At 39.8% G+C, this 24,194-nt stretch overlaps 1 protein-coding gene across 1 annotated transcript; it reads left to right on the forward strand.

Annotated features, from left to right (window-relative positions):
* Positions 1-14,198: 14,198 nt before the first annotated feature.
* On the forward strand, positions 14,199-16,900 carry LOC131255595 (enolase 1, chloroplastic). Its single transcript, XM_058256343.1, has 6 exons — positions 14,199-14,547; positions 14,721-14,875; positions 14,987-15,304; positions 15,843-15,989; positions 16,098-16,148; positions 16,706-16,900. Exons 1-6 carry the CDS (start codon positions 14,214-14,216, stop codon positions 16,769-16,771), a joined length of 1,071 nt encoding a protein of 356 aa, XP_058112326.1. The 5' UTR covers positions 14,199-14,213; the 3' UTR covers positions 16,772-16,900.
* Positions 16,901-24,194: the final 7,294 nt, after the last annotated feature.

Genomic DNA, 24,194 nt, shown 5'->3' on the forward strand with positions numbered 1-24,194 from the left:
CCTCCCCCCCCAAATCTTGATTACACTTGAGGAAACAAGTTATGCACTTACATAATTCTACGCACATCTTCGATGGAACCTTCGATTGCATCGACCACCCGTTGAGGATCTTTCAATGGCATCTAACTCCTTCAATGCACTCGTGCCATCGAGTAGCAACACTAAAACGTTCCAGCAATCTACCAGATTTTCTCGATGGAATTGAGCATCTACCGATGGTATCGAAATCTACTCGATGGCATCGACAGACCCCTATTGCTAACATATTTGAGACATCGACAATAGTATGGTCCACTTGAGCTTTGAATATGCTTCAAGTTTGAGTTCATGACCTAAAATGTGCTAGTAAAATGGATAGATGGCCTGGATAATACACATACATAATAGTGTGGATCCCATAAAATGGGGTCACCACGGAGGTCTGTGGTTGCATGGTCACCATGCAATGCATGTTCGGTAACCTAGTAACCTAATGCTCTATGGGACCCACCACAAAAACTCAAGTTGCAATCAACAAAATGGAAACAGGCACCATCGATATCTTTTCACAATCCATTTATAAGGTGATTCCCACCACTATTAGGAGAACCCACAAATATTAACCTCATCTAAAACTTCCATGGGAACCAACTAATGTTTCGGGCAGGTCCTAGTGCATTAAGTGTTGGGCGGGGCCAAACCCAATCCCAACCCATAAAACCCTAGTGTGGATTTGTGGAGAGGGAGAGAGATGCCAACGACTATTGAATTATTAAAAAATAACTAATTTTTAAGGCTTAAAAAAAAAAAAAATTAAAACTTTAATCATGAAAAATATCCACTTATCATTTTTCAACCAAACATTATGAGAAAAGACCTAAACTTTTCTTTTTTAACTTAACTAGCAACTTGTGTATCCAAATAGCCCCTTATATTTTATTTTCAATTGTCCATTTTGTGGTTGTTGACTGGATGGCAAGGATTGGTTAGTGTGAGTTTTGAGATATGCTCCATTTGAAATATTATGCGGAATGTGGATTGTCGGGATAACTTTACACGAGTGCTACATGTGAGAGCATTAGTCATTGTCATTTTCAAAATAGTGGTAAACTACTATATTGCAAATGTCAAATACAAGGGAAATTGAAAATGGGAATTCCCTGTAGTGAAGAATGATAACCCATCCGTCTTTGTAAATATATTAAAGAATCTTCCTTACGACATGGTGCATGCCTATGTGGAAGCTGCCTTCTCTCCCATTTCTAATTTTCTGATCAGTTGAGACCTGTAAAAAAGAGAGTAATATCTCTAGCCAACAAGCCAAATAGAGTATGTTTATTTCTTCTTTCGTATTTTTATATTATACTTTGTGTGCAAGGACATGGTATTATGAGGTTTACCACATGGGAGCTTCCCATGAGGTTGAGGTCTGTGGGACCCACTGTGATATGTGATGGACATTCAGGTTGTGCATTTGGTAGGTTATGGGATGTGCTAAAAATTATCCTTATTCGGAACTTAGGTAGGCCAAACTATCTGAAATCATGCCTAAAACATCTAAATGCCCTTTATGGACCCATTTGAGTTTTGAAATGGCCTAAAATTTGGTGAGATCCCTCATCCAAGTGGGGCATATGCAAAATATGGGCTGGATGTCTAAACTACATTTCACTGAGCCCTACATACTATTAAGAAGGTTTTAATGGGTAGGCATCCACTCTCAACCATTGTCTCTGGTGTGGCCCACCTAAGTAATGGATTGGCCTGATTTTTTAGATCCATGACTCACCATGGAATGATGCATCTAATTAATGGGATGGATGTCAGTCACACATCACGGTGGGGCCAATGGAGCATGAGGTCAGCCTCATAGTAACTTTTCCCACTACAAGGTTGACCTCGAGATTCACGAGAGGTTAAACTTTGTGGGCTTATGAAAGCTCTCACGAAATGCCCTTACCTTCTATGATTTCACTTTGCTTGTTGATTTGGTTTAAGTGTGGGGTTGACTTAAAGATAAAAATGTATGTAACTCGGAGTCACCTCTTACTTAGGATGCAGCTTCAGAATCTATGGTTAGATAAGACCCGTAAAATTTCCCAGAGGGTGAGAAATTAGGAGATTTCTTGACTCAAGAGACTCTTATACTGGTCTACACTATAGATTTTATGTAAGGGCCTCAGTTATGAAAAAGGAAGGGGCTAGGCACCCTTTCCACCCATGCAATCCACAGTCTCTATTTTAGGAGATTGTACGGTTTTTTAAGGGATACATGAAAACTTCCAATGTTACCCAACTAAGTCATATTACGCTGTGCTTTAGAGCCCTTGAGTAGGCTAAATAAAGAAAAGTATAAGTAACAACATAGTAGAGAGCTAAGCCATACTACACTAGGTTCAAGGAACCTAGGTAAGAGGAATTAAGAAAAGTAAAAAAAAAGTAGTAAAAGATGTATGTAGTAGTTGTTGATCTTCTGGGTATATGTGGAGTAGAATACAGTTTGATTCAAAATGCGAGAAGGAAAATGGGAAATCAGATACCCCTTTTGATTGAAAGGGATGGTCGGATGTCTTGAATTTTGACCATACTTATTGACTTCGGTATCTTCTTTGGCTTTATACTACTCACACCTTAACTGGACATGATGACCTTACAGAGGGCTTTTAAAGATGGAAGGGGATCGAGTTAGTTTAGATGAATAGCTTTCAGTGTGTTATGGCTGCCACTAAGCTCGAAAGCCTTACTCTCGAGTGGTTCTTCATGATGACCCGGCTTTCCCATAGCCTTTGCCTTCTCTTCTTCTCTATCTTTTCCTCCCTTTGTTTTGTTTACAATGAACCCCTTAAATAACATAGGGAATCCTGATAAATTTCCTTTTGAGGGCAGTTTTTAGGCAAATATTTCTGACAACGGCGAATCAAAGCAAGACGTACAAAGGAGTCAGAGCCTTTGATTAGCTCGTAAATTTGGACCATACCCATCAACGATATGGCATGGGCTGTTTCCACTAAAAACCGATCCTTCCTAGGCCATTTCTACATAGAAATATCATTGGGAGAGTGTCTCCGCCTAGAAATGGCCCTTAATGGGCTGTTTTCGGGTTGACTATCTTTTCAAATTCAATTGCTTTTGGAGATGAGCGCTCCTCTCATGTTTTGCCATCCGCCTGCTTCAGCGCTGGTCGATCAGATCGGATGATTTTTTCTGATGCTTATCTTGAGTCGTACCCAACCCGACTTGTACGGTCGAACAACAAGTGTCAAGCTATGCTGTTGCTTTAAATTGCCAATGATACTGAAGTCCTTGGGCCACACCTAGAAATGGTAGATGTGGGTCTGTTATCACCAAGAAACAGTCCTTGCTGGATGTTTCACCTAGAAACAGTCCATATATGGAGGACCGTTTTACCTAAATACAGTCCCTGTAGGGCCATTATTGTGTGGTACGTATCTACATGGCCCCACCATGATGCGTGACTGACATCCACACCTTGTTAAAAATCAGTTGTATCCAAAAATCAAGTGAGCCACACTATCTAAAATCGTGGGAAATCATGCCCAAAACATCTAAAAGCACTTGGTGCAGCCCACCTGAGTTATAAAATGGCCTAAAATTTAGTGAGACCCCTCATCCAAGTCGGACACACATAATATACCCCAGTACTTCACCAAATTCTTGACAAAGAGTCACGCTTCCTCCTTTGCCATGCAATCCATTGGTGCCACGATAAATGCCGCATACTGGGAGAATCGGTCCACCACCACCCTCATAGACCCGTAGTTCTCCCACCTAGATGGACTAGCTGTCTAAACCACATTTCATTGGACCATATATACAATAAGGAGGGTTTCAATGGGCGGGCATCCACTCTCAACTATTGTCTGTGGTGTGGCCCACCTAAGTCATAGATTGACTTGATTTTTAAGCCCATGGTGCACCATGGAAGGGCATCAGATTAACGGGATGTCTAAACCACATTTCGTTCTCCCACTTAGATAGACTAGCTGTCTAAACCACATTTCATTGGACCATATATACAATAAGGAAGGTTTCAATGGGCGGGCATCCACTCTCAACTATTGTTTGTGGTGTGGCCTACCTAAGTCATAGATTGACTTGATTTTTAGGCCCATGGCGCACCATGGAAGGGCATCAGATTAACGGGATGTACCTACCCCCCCCAACACACACACACACACACACACACAAACGTATTATATATATGACTAATTACAATATTTATAAATAATTTTAATATGATTATAAAATATCAAGTAACACATGTAAAGACTCATTAAGTCAAACTGACCTAGCTAGACATCCTATCCAGTGGGGCTTTCGAGTTATTAATTTTTGGTTGTAACTATGTTAACGGGGCCTAGATGAAGACTGCACAAGTCCAACCATTTAGATAAAGACTTGGGTGCCAGGTCCCAGCCCATCCCATTCGAACCTAGCCCATGATTTAAAAAACGATCTCAACATGTATACTCAATTGAACAAGTTGGGCCAGGTTGGGGCCTACTCATCATACGATCTGTTCCTAGGTTGGGACTGGCCAGATGAACCAAACTGCCACTATGCTAAGCACTACTCATACATGAATGTGATCAATTGCAATTGCAGAATCCTCATCAACATCTAGTATATTGAATAAGTGGAATTTTTAGTAGGATGGTTCTATCTTTCACCTATGAGATGCAAATTTAGATTCTTAAATGGAGAAATGTAGAGGCATTCAGGATAAAAGCAAAAAAGATCCAGTGTACAAGCCTATTAACTGTGGGTTCCAATGGATCAATGATTCAGTTCTCTCGTACAAATATTATAACTTCTTGATGGCAGACATTGCTGGAACACCTCTAACAGAGGAACAAATAGTCAATTTTGAAAGAACTTATTGTCAGCCTCTTTCAGATATGAATCTATCTGATTTAGAAGGGAAAACCTTGCATCAATATCTCAGTTTCAATTCAAACATGGGTTTGATTCACAGTACTCCATCTTCTGATCAAGATTTACCAACCGGGAGAGAGGAAAAAACGGAGTCCTTGTCTAAAGAAATGTGTTGAGAAATGACAGATATATAGAACCTTAGTTTATGGGACGTGCATGCATATCCTCATGTTGAGAGAATTGACAGTTTCTTATGCTAAAACCACTAACTTGTCCAAACTTAATGGGATGTCTGAAACAACCAACAATAAATAGAGGAAAATAATAATAATAATAAGTTAATGCATATGGATGGCTTTTTTATTTCAAGATTTGGAGCCCGACTTAGCTAATGCACCAACAGGTTTACCACATGAGGGCAAATTTGAATAGTGGGAAAATAATAGAAAAATTTATAATAATTATTCAATAATGATTTTAGAGTTCTATTTGAATAGTAAGTGAAAATCTCATATTCTCCTAATAGCAGCTGGTTTCTTATGCATGAGAATATGTTTAAGGAAAATGACAACGGTTGCCATTTGACTTCAAGCATTTTCTTTGCCATCCATGATGGTGAGTCACCATGACATTAGGGAAGCAGAGTAGACTGTTTGGATCAATTGGACTATGATCGGGTGTGGCCCATGGAAGTGAGGTGTATACATCGTATCAAGGGGATGCTGAAAAGACTTGAATTGGGTTGGGGCGCAGATTATGTGTTAGCCGGGCTGGTACCCTTACCGTGGGGCCCACATTAATCATATGGTGTATATCCGCTCTGTCCATCCGTTTTTACAGCCTATTCTAGGACTCGGTCCCAAAAATTAAGCATATCCAAATCTCAGGTGAAGCACGCCATAAGAAACAGTGATTATTGAACGATCACCATTAAAAACATTTCAAGGCCCACTGTAAGCAGATCCATAATGTTTATTTGCCATTCAGCCTGTTGATATAGCTAACCAGAGCTGATGAAGGGAAAATACAAAGATTAGCTTGATCCAAAAGCCTAAAAAAGCTTTTAATGGTCATTTGCAACTTTTTCGAGTGATGTGTTTAACTAGAGATTTGAATCTGCTTCATTAAATGAGCTGAAAAAAATGGATGGACGGGTCGGATAAGAAACACGATCATCAAGGTGGGCCCCACACGGTAAGGGTAACACCCACTAAGCAGTTATCTGGTAACAGCTAATCCGCTACTCTTGATTGGTACGAGTATCCATATGGTACGCACGCAGCACCCATGTGGTACGAGTTGGTGCTAGAATTGCCCTGTGGACCCACTATATTGCATGTCTTTTATCCATGCCGGCTCGTCCATTTATTTTTCCAGCTTAGATTAACGAAATAGCCTAGTGAGGCAGATCCAAATCTCAGGTGGACCACACCACAAGAAACAATGCTGATTAAACAATCACCATTAAAACATTGCTAGGTCCCACTGTAATGTTTATTTGCCATCCAATTAGTTGATTAGGTCAAATAGATCTAAATTAAGGGAAAACATAAAATCGGCTTGATCCGCCACTCTTTTCGCCCCTAGAAGCTTTTAATGGTGGTAATTCAATCACTAATGTGTGATCCACCTGAGAATTGGATCTGCTTCAATTTTGGAATAATGTGGTAAAATAAGATGAAAAAATAGATGAACGGCTTAGATAAAATACGTATACGCCAAGAGCATTTTCAGTACCGATTAGCCCGCGTGTCTTGCCGTGTGAAGCCAGAATGTTTTCATGGGTATGAATTAGGGGACGCGGATTGGCTACTCCCCCTGCCACCTGCCAATGGCTAGTGGTCGGTGCTCTGTGGGCCCCAACATGATTTATATGTTTCATCCATACCGTCCATCTATTTTTCCATATCACTTTATGGTATGATACCAAAAATGAGGTAAATATCAATCTCAATTGGACCACATTACAGGAAAGAGTTTTGAATAGTGTCGACCATTAAAAACCTTTTTGGGGGCCATAAAAGTTTTGGACCAACCTGATATTTGTTTTTTCCCTTCATCTGTGCCTCTATGACCTAATTAACAGATTGGATTTCAAATAAACAGTACAGTGGGCCTTAGAAGGATTTTAATGGTGGATATCCAATCACTATTGTTTTCCCGTGGTGTGATCCACCTAAGATTTATATCCTTATCAATTTTGGTATCAGGCTCTAAAATGATCTTTAAAAATGGATGAAACAAATACATCATGGTGGGTCCCACAGAGCACTGACCAGCCAGGGGGAATAGCCCATCCTTTCCTTGAATTAGCCGTCCATCAGTTTTAAAGCTCATTTTAGTACATGCTTTCAATTATGAAGCAAATCCTTTTCACTTCATTCACGTCTTTGTGAACTTATCAACAGGTTGGATTGCAAATAAACATTGCGCGTGGTGGGCTCTATTTCTTTGTGTGGTCCATTTGAGATTTGGATATACTTTATTTTTTTTTGCTAATCCACTAAAATAAACTGCAATAAACTTATGGACGGTGTGGATATACAGCATGCATCAAGGTGGGCCGCAAAGTTAGGAAAACAGTCGCCGGCCCATTTTAAGTACGCTGCTCAGAGGGTGTGCTCGCAGCTTAAATCCACGTCGTCGCTATATTTTCACTATGGATTCAGTAAATAAGTACAGGTGGCCCACACCATAGGAGAAGTTCTAAAACCATATTTGAAAACTCTAAAATTTTCCGTTGTTGCTAACATGAGTCTCTGCTTCTATGATTATTGGTAAAACTATTCATCCTGGAGTGATAAAACATGGTAGATCCAAAGCTCCAGTGGACCACATCACAGAAAGTAATAGGGAAAACGATGCCCACCCTTAAACTTTCCTAGGCCTACCATGAAACTTTTTTTCCATCCAACGTTCTCATACGGTCATACAAATCAGGATGAAAGGAAAACACACATATTAATTTCGTTCAATTTTTCTACGGCCCCAAGAAGTTTTCAATAATAGGTGCTCAATCCCCACTGCTTTCTATGGTGTGGTCCACTTGACCATCAGAGATCTCCTTCAATTTTGGAATCATGACTTAAAATAAGTTGGCAAAATGAATAAATGGCATATAAATGCATACACCATAGTGGGTCCCACTAATTAAGTCCTTACCCAAGGGTGGTCCCATAGAGTCCTTGCACGAACTAAATGGAAGAGGCGATTTGGCTGGTGACCCAGCACCAACCAACCATCTGATGTCAAAGGTCCATAGGGCCACCATGATGTATGTGTTTTATCCACGCCCTCTGTCCATTTTAGTGAATGAGTCCAAAACTGATGCAAATCCAAAATCTCACGTGGACCACACCACAGGAAACGTTGGGGATTGAATTCCTAATGTTGAAATCTTGTTAGCAGCCACGAAAGTTTTGGATCAAGCTCATATTTGAGTTTTCCTTTCTCTCACATATTGGATGGAAAATGAACATTATATGGACCTAGGAAGTTTTTAACAATGGGAGTTAAGTCAACAATGTTTCCTGGCAGTTAGAGCTGGGCATGGGAGGACTCTGGTCGGCAGACTCAACTCGCCCAAATTGTCCAGACCTGACTCGATCCAAACCGAGTGGGTGAGTTGATCAGAACTTAGTAGACTTTATCTGATCCAAACTTAAATCGAGTCGAGTTCGAGTCACCTACGAGGACTCTGCTCGGCAGACTCAACTCGCCCAAATTGTTCAGACCTGACTCGATCCAAACTGAGTGGGTGAGTTGATTAGAACTTAGTAGACTTTATCCGATCCGAACCTAAATCGAGTCGAGTTCGAGTCACCTACTAAAACTCGACATGAAATCTAACTCGGTACTGACTCGACTCAATCTGAAACCTGACTCGTGTGTGTGTGTGTGTGTGTATATATATATATATATATATGGTAAAAGGTACTATGCTCGACCTCACGATAAGCTCCCATGAGGTCGAGCTGCGTGGGCCCCACCGTGATGCGTGTCGACCATCAACACCGTGCATTTGATGGGTCCCCTCTAAATTATGGGATATCCCAAAAATCAGCCACATACGGAACTCAGGTGGGCCATACCATCTAAAATTATGTGAAGACATGACAAAAACATATAAAAGCACTTGGTGGGGCCCACCTGAGTTTTGAATGCTGCTGAAACTTGGTCTGAACCCTCATCCAAGTGGGACACACATAATGGATGGGCTGGATTTGCAAACCACATCTCAGTGGGCCCAAAAAATGATTATGAATGTTTTAATGGTGCACGGCCCCTCCCCACTTCTGTATGTGGTGTGGCCCACACAAGTCACAGATTGACTTGATTTTTAAGACCTAGGCCCACGATGGAATGGTGCATCTGACTGATGGGGTAGATGTTCGAAACGCATCACGGTGGGGCCCCCACAGCTCGACCTCATGGGACGGTCCCATCAGCTCGAGCGCATAGTACCTTTTCCCTATATATATATATATATATATATATATATATATATATATATATAGCCAGATCAGTAGGTGCATCTAGGTTTTAAGTTGTGATTTCAGCCTGTGGTTACTCGTTGCACCCGACCCGACTTAATGTCGAATTGGTACCTATGATAGGGTCAGACTAGGACTGGATTAGTCCAAGTTAGACTTGGACTCGGATCGGGCCATGCATGCTGGACTTGGTACCAAGTTGGATTGAGTTCGGGTTAGGTCTATTTCAAAACCGGATTGAGTCGGGTCAGCCCTAACTCGGTTTGACTAAATTCGATGATCAGCTCTATTAGCATTGTATTGTATCAAACCTCTTCTTTTACGATAATCTTTTTATAGATTGCTCATGTGAAATAACTTTGGTGGGGATATCATGCTCTTTATGTCAAGGAAATATATGATTGTTGACAAAAGAATCCAAGAAGTAATCTTATAAATGACACTTAGAGTTTAGTGATCCCAGCCATTGGTTTGCCAGTCTTTATTGTGGTTAGGCCATACCCCCAAAATAGAGCTGGGCACGGGACGACTTGACTCGCCTGACTCGACCTGTCCGACTCGTTCAGACCTGACTCGACCCGAATTGAATGGGTGAGTTGTTCTGAACCGAGAAGGCTTCGCTAAATCCAAACTCAAACTGAGTCAAGTTCGAGTTACCTAGTAACTCAACTCAATTCGACCTAAAACTTGATCCGGTCAAACTCGACTCGAAACTTTATCCGGTCAAACTCGACTCGACTTGGATTCGAGTATATACATAATAAAAAAAACTCTAATTTTTAAGTATCTCTAACCTTACACGGCAAATTAATAATCACTAATACCTTTAATATCAAAAACCTCAAAACAATTGAAATGTTATAAACATGAATAGTAAATTAGGAAAACTATCTGTCATCTATAACCACTTTTGAATCCTCTCCTCTTGAAAAAAAAAAGAAAGGAAAAACAAAAAAAACCTCATTCATCGAAATCATACGAGAACAATATTTCTGCGCGAGTAGAGGCTTTCTTAAAAGCTTGAAATTTTCTCTCCAACTTTAACAGTAATCTTGACAAGTTTACCTTATCACAAGAATAATTTGGTATATGAGTGATGTGAATGGTCATTTTCTCTAAGACCACGGCATGCTTTAGCAAGACTTCCACAAGTTTTATTTTGTTTTTGCTATTGTTGATACGAAACATCCCCTTAGTGAAGCCAGATATCTTGATAGTCTTGAGGTGATGTAGAAGACGAGAATTGTGATTCCAAATATCCTTCTATAACATACTCATGTTTGTCCATAAAGGTCTGATCCAACTGAAAACACAGGTGCATTACCTATTAAGACTTTAAAAAGCAGAGGAACTTGACTATTGAAGGGTAACATTATTTTATATTAATAAAAGAAAAAAAGAAAACAAAATATAGTGCGGTAGAACTCACATATAGGGGCTGACGTACATAAATTTCCTTAATTACAAAACTCTCAAGATCAGGCGAACTCCTCAACAAACAAGCTATACCTGGAAGTTCCCACTTTCCCAATGCTGAATTTAGTACCAAACACTTATGCATAGAGATGGGAGATGATAGCTGCTCTAATTCGCACATAGACAACACCTTCAAGGAGCACAAAAAGTTAGGACAAAATAATAATAAAAAGCCTCAAATAAATATTTAAAATTTGATTTTTCCCACTCCAAAAAAAGGTATAATCGGTAAGATTTTAATCTTTCAATTTGTCAGATTTATTTTGGCATGCTAGTATTTTTATTTTTATTTTTTTTCTTTTTAAAAATTATTTTTTAAAATAATGATGATTACAATTTTATTGACCGAAAGCACCCAAAACTTAAAACAAAAGCCAAAAAACAGGCAGGCAGCGACCATCTTGTCACCGATGGCTATATATATATATATTGATTGTATCATCGAAGATGGAAAAAGGATGGTATCTTGGATTGCTAAAATCTCCACCCCAATGGTGTTATTTTTTTTATCTACCATTAATATAAGTGTGTAGATAAGAGGTATTATGAAGTCGAACTCATGGGAGCTTTGCAAGAGGTTGAGCTCTATGGGTCCCATGGTAATCTATGTTGGATATCCACACCAACAATCAGATGCACCCTTCCATGGTGGTCATGCGCCCTTCCATGGTGGTCCTAAAAGTAAGGCCAATCCATGATTTAAGTGGGCCACACCTAGAGGTAACAGTTGAGAGTGGATGCCCACCCATTGAAACCTTGTTTTATTGTTTATCGGGCCCATTAGATGTAGTTACCTTCTCGACTGTTTATAGGGCCCACTGAAATGTTCAGACATTTGGCTCATCCATTGTTTGTGTACAAGTCACACCAAATTTCATGCCATACCAAAACTTGGGTGGGCCCTATCAAGTGCTTTTAAATGTTTTAGACATGATTTCCAAAGGTTTTAGATGTTGTCTCCCACTTTTCTAGATACGGCTGATTTTTGGGCATCTTATAACATATAGGGACCCACCAATTGCACGGGTGGATGTCTGGCACACATATATAACAGTGGGGCCCACGGAGCTGGACCACATGGAAAGCTCCCATGGGTTTGTCCTTATGGTACATATAAAAATCACTAAATAAACAATAAATAAAGCATACCTGAATGCAAATACTGTATAGTTCAAGAACTCTAGCACGATGAACATCTTTCAGAATCTTCTGCATCATTCTAACCTCACTTATTGTGATTGCGATAACCCAATATGATGTAGAGCGGGTCGCGGACAATTACATGGCCAAGATGGATCAGAAAAGGCCCGGTCGACGACAGAAGTGATCCAGACCATCGAACCTTAAATCGGGCGTATCTTGCAATCCGGAGTGAGTTACCTGACGTAAAATATATGTTTAGGACATCTGAGTTGTGTAAAAGGTTGGCTGCACCAAGAAGATTACCTAGAGTGAAAATCATTCTGATTCACTTATTAGTTTGGCCACACCTGTATGCTGAGTCAGACCATCTACTGATCATTGCTTTTGATGGTGTGGCCCACCTTGAGTGGACGAGCATGATCTTTGCCCCATGTGATCTTCATGATGTAGCCCACCTATTGCGTGGCTTGGATACTAAGTGACACTATACTGGCAAAGACTGGGTTGTAGGTGAAATTTCATACATGACATCCGGTTGTGATAATTTCTTTATCGAAAAAGCACTAAATTGTCTTATTATTTATTCCATGTATGCAATCTGGTAAGTATGACAAAGTATTTATCTTTTTTCTTTTCTTTATTTATTATTTATTATTTATTTACTAAGGGCCCTGTCTGGAAGCAAGTGAATTTTTGTTTTGGTCAAGTTCTCCGGGCCAAGCTATTTGTGACTAAGCTGATTGGGCTTGCTGACCTAGACTAACTTGGATTGCTGCTGTTTGTCAAGAACCCGGTTAAGGTAGGATTATACATTGCACATGGCACATGTGTGGTGCTTGACAATTTATGTTTGAACATGGCACATGCTGAGTACTTGAAGATGAATAGTGGTACATGCATGGTGCTTGAAAATATAAAGTGCATATGTGTGAAAGTTGATGATGAATGCTAGCATATTCGAAACACATAGTGCATGTACAAGTTGATACATGCATTGCATGTGGCACATGAAGGGTTTGAAGGTTAGATGTGGAAAATTTGTAGTGCTTAAAGATGAAAGGTGGCACTACCGCACTTGTGGTTCATTGGCATGTGTATCACAATTAACTCTGGCATGTGCCATAATAGGGATAACCAGGTCCCAAGCATTTGTAGGAACATGGGAAATCTCTCCAACAAGGCATAGATTAGGCTGTCTTAACTTTTCTTTGTTTCTGCGATGCCTAACATGCAACAAATGCATGGATAAGGTCTTGACCCGGACAAGCCTGATTAGTATTGAACTTTTGTTGCTACCAAATATATCCTAAGCATACATTTTACGAATATAGATATTGCGGTAAATCGCATTATTATGCTTCAATTCCGAGGTGTAATTGTTAGTTATATATGCTCTTTTAGTATGCAATAAACCTAATGAAATACTCATTACTAAAACACAATTTGTGTGCAATAGAAATTTGGAATACTTGTTGAGATAGTAGATTTTTGAAATACTTGTTAGCTTATTCGATGAATGTTCTCTTTAAGGCAAGGTCACAATGAATCCCTTAAAAAAAAAGGCAAGGTCACAATGATTCGTGAGTCAAACTCTGACTCAGTCATGTATTAAATCTTGAGTTGAGTATGGTCTTTGAACCTTGCTTTGGGCAATGCCTCAGATGAAGGGAAATTAGAGAAGCATTAAATCTTTGTAGTGAGTCAGTGACTGTCGAGGAGATAGTGTGCCGTGAGAAAAACATCGTGTGAGCATTGCCGTGAAATGGGTGACTTGTTGGATTGGAAGATATGCTGGCAGTAGATTAAATGATCAATAGTAGGAGCTACAGATGTTGTTAGTAGTTAATCGTCTCCATAAAGCATATCCACATAAGCATTTTCAGACAACATCCAGCATGAACCAGCCAAGTAGGCAACTAACTCACATTGGAGGATTTTTGGTAGTATCACTATAAGGTGTTATATCATGTGTTTGTGATAGGGTTCCAGAAAGATTCTTTTATTTCCTTGCCAATCACTGCCAATCACTGCACAAAGAATATGATGTCCTGTAAGACAGTAATCCAAATAAAGAACTCAATCTTAACCTTTGGAGACTAGAGCAAGTCTATCCAATTGTGATGATTTATATGTCACTATTACTATCACATTTTGATGTTTGTATGTTTGTTTTGTTGTTCTATGTGATTGATTGCTTCCACTTTCTGTAGAACATAAAGTTCTGACATGTATGTGTTTTCTTTTTTGATCAGGAATCAAGCTGATGTTGATGCCATTATGCTTGAGTTTGATGGAACCCCAAACAAATCAAAACTAGGGGCCAACGCCATTCTTGGAGTATCATTAAGCGTATGTAGGGCCGGTGCAGGAGCGAAGGGAGTACCTCTCTACAAGCACATTCAGGAATTAGCTGGAACGAAGGAGCTTGTGATGCCAGTTCCAGCATTCAATGTGATAAACGGGGGCAGTCATGCGGGCAATAATCTAGCCATGCAAGAGTTTATGATATTGCCAGTTGGTGCTACTTCATTTGCTGAGGCTCTGCGCATGGGCAGTGAAGGTTAGCTCCCTCCCTACCCCTTAAAGGCTCAAATCTGTTGGCATTATCCACTGCTTCATTCTAAATTGTGCTTGTAGATCTCCGTGCAGATAGACCCAGAATAGCATGATAGTCTTATGTTACTGATGCAGAAAAACTGGAATGACTGTTTTAAATTGTATTTTATGAAACAGTATATCATATCCTAAAGGGTATCATCAAGGCCAAATATGGGCAAGATGCATGCAATGTCGGAGATGAAGGTGGCTTTGCTCCTAATGTTCAGGATAACAGGGAGGGGCTGGTTTTGCTTATTGATGCGATTGAAAAGGCTGGTTATACTGGCAAGGTAGAATAAGCGATTGAAAAGGCTGGTTATACTGGCAAGGTTGTAAACCCCCCCCCCCCCCCAGCTCTCTTTTTTCTCTGCGCAGAAATGATCTCAAAATGGGTTTTGCAGATCAAGATTGGGATGGATGTGGCCGCTTCAGAGTTCTTCACTAAAGATGGCAGATACGATCTGGATTTCAAGAAGCAGCCAAACGATGGGGCTCATGTGCACACAGCTCACAGCCTCGGTGAGCTATACAAAGAGTTTGTCAGAGACTTTCCAATTGTGCCCATTGAAGATCCCTTTGATCAAGATGATTGGAGCTCATGGGCATCACTACAGTCCTCAGTTGATATACAACTAGTGGGAGATGATTTGTTGGTAACAAATCCAAAGCGGATTGCAGAGGCAATTCAGAAGAAGTCTTGTAATGGTTTGTTATTAAAGGTAAGGGTTTCGATATCTATCGTGCTCTTGTAAAACTGCTATCTTTGGAAATTTGAGTATCCATAACTGCTTTTCTCCTTTTTAATATATCAAGTTATTTCAGCAATATATCGTTAAAAAATTATTCTGGAAAGCATAGTTATCATTGAACTGAGTCTTGGGATTTCAATTCTCACCTTTTCAATTTATTGGTTTGGGCCTTTGAGGGCACCATTAGTATGTGCCTGAATCCTGCAAATCTGCACAGGCCTGTGATTATTCTGAAATGGAATTGTGTTGACAATGCATCACAAACCAATAAAAATATCTGTTAGTATGATCTGGGGTTCATTCAATTATATGTCTCTAATGCAAGCATGATCTTAGACACAATCATTACCTGTATGCGTTCTTCCTACAAAATACATCTTATGTCCTGGTAAAACCTGAACCACATAGCAATGATCATGGTTCAATTTCCATGTCCCATGATTGCATTCAAATACAATCGCTTTAATGTTGAGTTCATTCCAACTCACTGTAGACATCTCTTGTGCAGGTTAACCAGATTGGAACAGTTACAGAATCCATACAAGCAGCTCTTGACTCAAAAGCTGCAGGATGGGGTGTGATGGTGAGCCACCGCAGTGGCGAGACAGAGGATAATTTTATTGCTGATCTATCCGTTGGCCTAGCAAGCGGACAGGTATCATCTCTAGTACTGATTTTATTCGCAGAGATATGTTGCTGGTTGTTTATCTTTGTTGATATTGTGTAATGTTGAACTGGTCACTGTTTGTGAACTGTCCTACAGATCAAAACAGGAGCTCCTTGCCGTAGTGAGCGGCTGGCCAAGTACAATCAGGTAATAATGAGCCACTTGTTTTTGTAAATGTCTGTTGTCTGATTGGTAAAATTCAAAACTATTCTTCTTTATAATACTGGATTTATTTCCAGCACAAAACCATCTCCTCTTGGACAGCTGGATTTTCCAAAATATGACAAATTGGTATTTAAATTAGTATAGCTGGTACTGCGAGATGGTTCTTAGACCGAGCTATCATGGGGTCTATTTGTACCTATCTTAGCTACTTTTACAGCATGACCTGGACTCTGTTGCAAAAGCGTTTTACTTTCCTACATGGCAAGGTTCCTTTGATTCTTCAGTCCTTTGTATCATCTTTACATTCATTACAGTTACCGGGATGTTTATAATATTCAAAACTACTTTCATTGTTTCTAAGAAATCTAGTCTGTGTTTTTCTCACTCCAAAGAAATTATATCTCCATTTCTACAATATATCCCCACAATTGGCCTTTCCTTGAAATGTTGTGTATCTTGCAGATTGTTAGATGCAATTTCCTTGCCCATTAACATAATCCCATAATTCTTATTTTTTTTTCCCCTCAATTTGGTTACAGCTTTTGCGTATCGAAGAGGAGCTTGGGAATGTCCGCTATGCTGGTGAAGCTTTCAGATCCCCGTAGAAAGATTTGAGCAAATTTAATGTTGTTAATGGAAATAAGATTGGATCAAATGTATGTTTAGCAAGAAAGTTAGAATATTTTTGTAGTAGTCAGCTTAGATGCAATTACAAGGGGCATCTGTTGATTTGAGAGTGTCAGCCGTTAGGTTCTGTATATGCGGAATAATCGATTCTATCGAAAATAGGAAATCTTGTTCATGTATCTCTGCTTAAATGTATCCAAATCCATTCTTGGGCCAAGATGCAATTCTGCCTATTTAACTCTCAATCTTTCCCTGAATTTTATTTGATGGATAAGCAACATCTAACGAGGGATTGAGTTTTAGTTTGCTAGATTATCATGGGTTTGCTTTTCTATAGTGGCAATGCTGTTGACATTCTACCGCCTCATCTCCACCGTACATGTATTGCAACAATCCGAATTACCTATATCTTGTCCTTGGAAACAAAAAACCAAAAGCTAGGTTAATCTGGTTCTGTCAATAATAACTAATATACAAGAAACCATCTGCCGGAGAATATAGAAAATGAAAAAGAAATACTCAACAAAAATCAAATTTTGTGAGGAAAGAAGACACCACAGTATGTGTAGTTCATCATGCTGTGTCACCAATTATCTGCAAAACACCGTGCAATTACATTTCTATAATTAGAGAATATTGCTGTGTTTGGAAGCACAATTGAGTTGGATAAAAAATGGCAAAAACCAATATTTTTTTCCTAGTAATCGAAATGAACAAGTAGCCCCTAAATTGTATTCAGATCCCTTAATCACAAGTTTTGGAACCCAATTATGGGTACTCTTGAAGAAAATTACAAACCGGCCACTTTCACTTCATTAGGTTAATAATTGCAATTTGATTCAATTGTGCAACCAAACACACCACTAAGATTGCCTCTTGAAAATCTGGCATATCTACTAATTTTCCCGTGAGATTTTAGTGTTTTTACACGATCTGTTCCAAGCTGTTCATTCAATGGGTCCCACTATGCGGATTCTCTCAACCTTAGATTGGACTTGTCCACTGATCACTTGCACTATTAACAAAACTGACGAGTGACCAAAAAGGTTTGGCCAAGTTTTTCTAACCCATCATTTTATTTCAAGCATTGTGGCTGGCTTGCTGCATGGGAAGGCTTGATTTTTGGCAGGTGAATCTACACAGTGGAATCCCGACAATGACCCAGTTCTGTTTGCCTCAGGTGAGGGGTGGAATTTAACATCAGTTGTGCAATCACTGATGAGATGGTCGATCCTGCCACTGGAATAACAAACCACAAACAGTTACTCATAGCTCACCACACATTTCCTTGTGCCTGGTTTCAATCTCAAAAGATTCCATGATCGTCTTGGGTAGGTTGACCTCAACACTAATTCTTTCAAATTGTGCTCTGGTCCAGTTCTCCGTAGTTTCATCACTTCTCAGTGGCAGCTGACTTCCATTTTCATTATTCCATCGACATGTTATTGATCCGAATAAAGATAGCTGTGGCAATGATTAGCACATTGGCTGGGAGAAGTCATATTCCCATTTCTGCAACATCTAATACTGTTCTGATCACATCTTCTAGATCTACCATGTATGAAAAATAAAATAGATAGAAATTGTTCTCCATCTCAAGAATTCCATTCGGGGGCTTGTTGAATCTTCCATTAGATGTCTCAAATTGAAGGAGGTATCATAAACATGAATTTCCCCACTAATGCTAGAGCCCATCCTTTATGATTTTCTTCTACAATCCTTTCATCTTGTTGTGACTGGTTGCTTCTTTTTGCATGCAAGTTACAAAAAGATTGTCATTTCTCCATACATTGTTTGAATTCTTGGTCATCACAGTCTTAAAGATACCCTCTACTGAATCCGTGGTGCTCATCGTGTTCCACATGAATGGGAGAACATGGTCGTTGGTGGGTCCATATCAGGATTGTAGCTACCAAAAGGTAATAGAGGTAACAGTACTGTTTTAGCTTGGACTGGATGGTGTGAAGTTGACGCTGGGAACAGGTTCTTTTGTTAGTGTAGGTCAGTTCTTTTATGGCAAAGGAGGGCGGGTTTGAATTTGGGTTTCAGGTTTAGCTGGTGTGGAACCGGAGGATTGACTCAGTATACTCAGCAGGGGAGACTGGGAGAATTTATAACTGGGAATTTAATTATACTAATAATAAACAATTAAAGTATGAACATAAAATATGCAATTTAAACATAGAAGCAGTCCTTGGTTAGGTGGTAAATGCTATCTGTCAGCCTTGTTGAGGTCATGGGTTAGGTGGAATCTGATGGAAAGTAGGGATTGAAAAAACAATCTTTCAATGCATTTCTTTAGATAAAGATTTTATTTTTTCCTCTTCCTGGTTGTAAATTTTTCTCAAAACAGAGTCAGAATAAAACCCATGTTTGAATTGAAACTGAGATACTGATGCAAGCTTTTTTCCTTTTGAATCAGATTGATTCATATCTCAAAGAGGCTGACAATAAATTCTTTCAAAATTGACTGTTTGTTCATCTGTTAGAGGTGTTCCCAAAATGTCTGCGATTGAGTAAAACCAATGCATGAATAAAAGTTCCTGTCACACTAGCGTTAGTGGTCTATTGTAGTCGTGCCCTTATTTCTAAAGCCGTGGTGTTTTTAGAAACAAGTTTTAACACTAACAGGTGTGATGGATGTTGTGTGGGCTATTAAAAATTACTTTGAAATTGCATACAATCGGGTATGAGTGTTTCAATTTAAACTAAGTTGTGGGTCTGAGTTTACATGTGCCATGAACTAAAACTAAAACTTATATGTAATTGTCATGTACCACTCAAATTGAAAGGAAAATTTTAAAGAACAATATGCTTATGAGATGAGTGTGGCTGAAATGAGTATGTTAAGATGCATGAGTAACAAGACAAGGATGAAATTAGAAATTAATACATTAGAGGGAACTTAAATGATGTGGTCATGTATAATGGTAACCAAGAACCACGCTGGTCACGAGTGAGTTGGTGCGAGTTGAAGGTCCTAAAAGGGCTAGGTGAAGGTCTAAATGGACTTGCATGAAGGTAGTGAGAAAAGACTTAATGACCTATGGTTTTATTGAAGATCTGGCCCTTATATTGTGAGATGGTAAGGTGGGATTCATGTACCTGTAGACACTCCACCTAAGAGCATAGATAATACTCCACCCAAGATCATAGATAATACTTCGTATGATCGCAGCGGATTCTCAAAATCAACATTTTAGTGACCTAAGAGAAGACCACAAATGGAGAAAAAAGTGCACCAAAAGGATACCCAAGCCCATCTAAAGCTAATTGACGGTCTAGATTGGCCAAATGTGACCGATGGAAATCCAATTCCCTCGGGCCATGTGGAAGTGATCCGGATTGACAATGGGGCCCTATGGTAGTTAAGGTGGCAAATTAAGGATGTTCTTTCTTACGTTGATAGGCTGTTAGTTTTCGAAGAGTCCACGGATCCACGGAGTAGAGTTAGAATCAAGGATGCGCAATTAACTCTTTTCATATAAGAGTAATTGGCTTTCCTCTTTTTATTATCACATTTCCACCGGTTCATACTAGCATCGCACGCATAGCACATCAACACCACAATCTCGTGTTTATTTATTTTATTTATATTTTTTCCAACGTTTGTCTACTTGGCCCATGGATGTAGTTACTTCTAGAGCTCCCTAGAATCTTTAGAAAATTCAAAATCTTGTAAAGTAGAGAACACACTTAGTGTGGACGGAAAAGAGTGCCCAATCCATTCATTTTTGGTCACTGAGGCCCTTATTTAGGATCTTAAGCTGCATGCCAACTACATATGTCAATTCAGATCAAACGATATTTGGATCTTTCATTTCGTCAGCAATTCTATGGTTTCTAGCCATTTATAGATCTTAAGCTAAATTTAGCTACTGGCAACTCCAAAACAAACATTCATCATTAGCGAGTCAATACAATCCTGTTAACATTGAAACAAGCACAATAAGCCTTAGGTGAGAGAGAGAGAGAGCCTCGCAGTTGCAGCCTTTCTGGGGTCAACTGGCCTTCACACGCGGCCTAGGTTCCAAAGTAGCCAACCCTAATTGATTGGTATAAAGCTAGATGATGATGACGATTTGATTATCTAACATCTTCTATGAACTAGCTAGATCAGTTTATTGGACAATAAAAAATGGAAAAAAAAAATGATGGTCCTGATTCAACAAACAAGTGCCTTCATGAATCAGATGTTAGGATCTCTCAACCAATCTAGTTTTAAGATTGTGACCAAGTGGCGGTGGGTCCACAATTTATATCACATACAATTTTTAAGTGCCCGTCTACCAAAGAGTATTAAATAACCAAAGCTTTTATACATGTCAGGAAACCATTGGGACTTGGTTCCCATATTGAGAAATAAGTGATTCTTTGTTTTGCATAGAGCTGGTCATGAGCTGAGTCAGCTCAGAAACTCGGTCGACTTGACTCGAAAAAACTCGACTTGACATGCCTTGACTCAGTGGGATGAGTTAAAATGAGTCATATATAGGAGCTCAAGTTAGAAAATGAGTTGAGGTCGAGCACTGGGTCACTTGACTCGACTCAACTCGACCTTGACTCAACTTGCTGTTATAAGTAGTTGAAAAAAAAATCCTAATCATCTTTGAAGCTTGTAACATCCGGGGAAAATCCGTATAGAGAACCGAGTTCAACCAAGGGCAGAACCGCCCGAGGGCCATACTCGAGTAGCTATTTACGACTAGGTGTATGCTAATACATACCATTAAAAAAATTAAGTTCGGGCCACTATTCCTACGAATAAATATAGCTTAGGATCACAAGTGCACTAGCGTACCACCATTCGAAAACTTGGGGAAAATTCCGAGGGGCTGCCCCTCTCGAGAGTACCCTGAAACTCCGTAAAGGACCTAGACCGCACATCGGAGGTCCGCTAGCTTTGAAATTATAGAACAATGTCTGTCTTACTGGGCTTGACAACCATCGCAAGGGTCAAGTCTGGATAGTGTCCAGAAACGCTCAACTTGAGCCGAGAGACAAGTGCATGAGAAGTGCAAATATTCTAAAGGAATGAGCAGAAACTTAAGTGAATTGGGTCGTCCACTCTTACGCAAAGTTGAGGGTTTCGGATCGTCGGTTTATGACCAAACTTCATACGTAGAGTAAGAAAAATTCCTTACACACATCCCTATAACCGTGGCCCCGATTGAACATTCATAACCGTTGATCTGACATAGGCTTCCCATGGCCGATCTATTTTTCCGATCGCATCGAAACTGTGTCTTAGTGTTGATCTATTAATAGGGAGCCTACCCCATGATATAGATGAGCCCGAGGGCCCTCCCAAGGGCCCTGTTAGTCAGAAATAGCCACCCATAAGGTATAAGTATCATATAAAGTGGTCCTAGGGCCATTTACACACCATCTGGAGTTATAAATAGCTCCCAATTCACCCCATTTCTCCCAAAAACGAATTTGAAAATCCTAAGGTGAGAGAGAGAAGAGAAAAGAGAAAGATAGAGAAGAAGAGAGATTGGAGTAGTGCTTGCTACGAAGGAAAATCCTCTTCCATCGACCCATAAGCCTAACTACCACCACTCCCGTTACCGAAACTCCTCTGACTACGACCTAGGGTAAGTAATACAAACTCCTTTAGAGATATAGGTCTCCAAATGGGTTTTTTTCAACCCTAACTAACCCGTGTGCTCGTTAAGGCGGCCGACGATTCTTTCTTAGAAACATATTCTTAGGAGCGAGTCCGAATCGGGCGTGCTATCGAAAGGTGTGGATTATAAATGCTTAGGTTGCGATTTATCAATGCTTTTATTATAGTTACTGATTTATGATTGCTAATGTAGGATTTCTTGTTGTCTTAAGTATACTTATTTCTCTATCTAATGAATTGATAAATTGCAAGTTGTTGTGACGTTGTCTATGTGTTTGATGAAATGCTTAAATGAATAGATTATCAAATTTGCTTATCGAATGCTAACCCATATGTTATGAATGTTTGTTAACATGATTTGGATAGGAATATGGTTACGAGTGTAGTCCAGGCAACTGGTAAACTTTTACGTTTGGGTGGCCAAATTAATTGGGTTGGCCACCTTGAATAAATTTGAAAGATACGGGTCGGAGATTAACTATCGACAGTGGCTAAGCCACGAGGGGCAATCACGTGTTCCATGCCGATTATGTTAGTGTGCGCCCGTATTAATCGAAATTGCCTAAAGAACCGGTTGACCTATTGTATGTTCACCATGTATGAGCACGATTGCTTGAATCTAAGGTACCCCCTCACTATTGTAGAGATCCAACTTTAACCGTGGCACTATGATCCTTAAGACTCGTGAGCCGGGCATGGTGGTATGGGACATTGTGTCTGTGCTGTTGGCTTACGCTAGGGTGACGAGCCTCCCCGTAGTGGCCGTGAACTCCACTTCTTACAACTTGTCTATCGTATGCATTTATCTAGGAGCGACGAACCTAGACGGATCGAGAACACAGGAGTAGGACTGCTGTAGTTGTCCAATGCCTAGTGATTCGATTAGGATCGATGTTTAAAAGAGAGGTATCCTAACATCCCCAAATTACTGGATGAATAAGCATAATTAATCACTCGGCTAACATGATCATGCACCGCATTGTATTAGTTAGAATATGGCGAAATAGGCGTTGGAGTCGCACGTTTGAAGAAGTGTTATCATGTGCAAAACATGTGGTCGGAGTCACGTGTTGAGGGAGTGTCAATGGGTGAGGGCATGCATCATTACATTAACTCCATTCTCGCATTAAAAAGAGTAGTTAGGAAGTGATTGCCTTATGTTGCCTTATCATTACTGTATTGATTGACTTGATAACATGTGTAATTTTTGCTTTATGGAACCACTGAGTTGATCACTCACTCCTACTCTAGGACGGTATTTTAAAACACCAACCAGAAGCTAGTGTAGATGCAGGAACTGCTGATGCCGATACTCTGGAGTAGACTTTCATGGATGAGGAGGAGGAATTCTCCTATTTCCAGCTCTCGAATGGGCTGATGTAGTCCATGTACAGTTGGATAGGGAGCATTGGGCATATGGGCTTAGTTGGATGTTACATTACCATATTTTATTTATTTTTTTGGAACTGTATATATATACATTAAACCCAGCCATGGACCCATACTCTGGAAAGAACTTCCCGATATATATATGTTTTTGGTTTACACATTTGCTTTAATCGCACTTAACCTGGAGTATGGTACATTGTTTAGTATAATTCTATGCATGCTCAAATGCCCAATGTGAAAGAAATCAAGATATTAGCTTCCGCAAAGCATAAGTGATGTTCGGAATCTCGGGAGTCGAGCTTCGCTCGACCCTCGAAATTTAGGGTGTTACAAAGAACAACGGAGCAAGCTTGTAAGACTATTGAGGCTAGCTTTTCCGAAAA

This window comes from Magnolia sinica, chromosome 9 (assembly GCF_029962835.1).
Source record: "Magnolia sinica isolate HGM2019 chromosome 9, MsV1, whole genome shotgun sequence".
NCBI classification, from domain to species: Eukaryota; Viridiplantae; Streptophyta; class Magnoliopsida; order Magnoliales; family Magnoliaceae; genus Magnolia; species Magnolia sinica.

Coding starts and splice junctions, on each gene's coding strand:
- LOC131255595 (XM_058256343.1), top strand. CDS start 14,214: ATGTATGTGTTTTCTTTTTTGATCAGGAATCAAGCTGATGTTGATGCC. Junction 14,548..14,720: donor TCTGCGCATGGGCAGTGAAG/GTTAGCTCCCTC, acceptor TTTATGAAACAG/TATATCATATCCTAAAGGGT. Junction 16,149..16,705: donor GGCTGGCCAAGTACAATCAG/GTAATAATGAGC, acceptor ATTTGGTTACAG/CTTTTGCGTATCGAAGAGGA.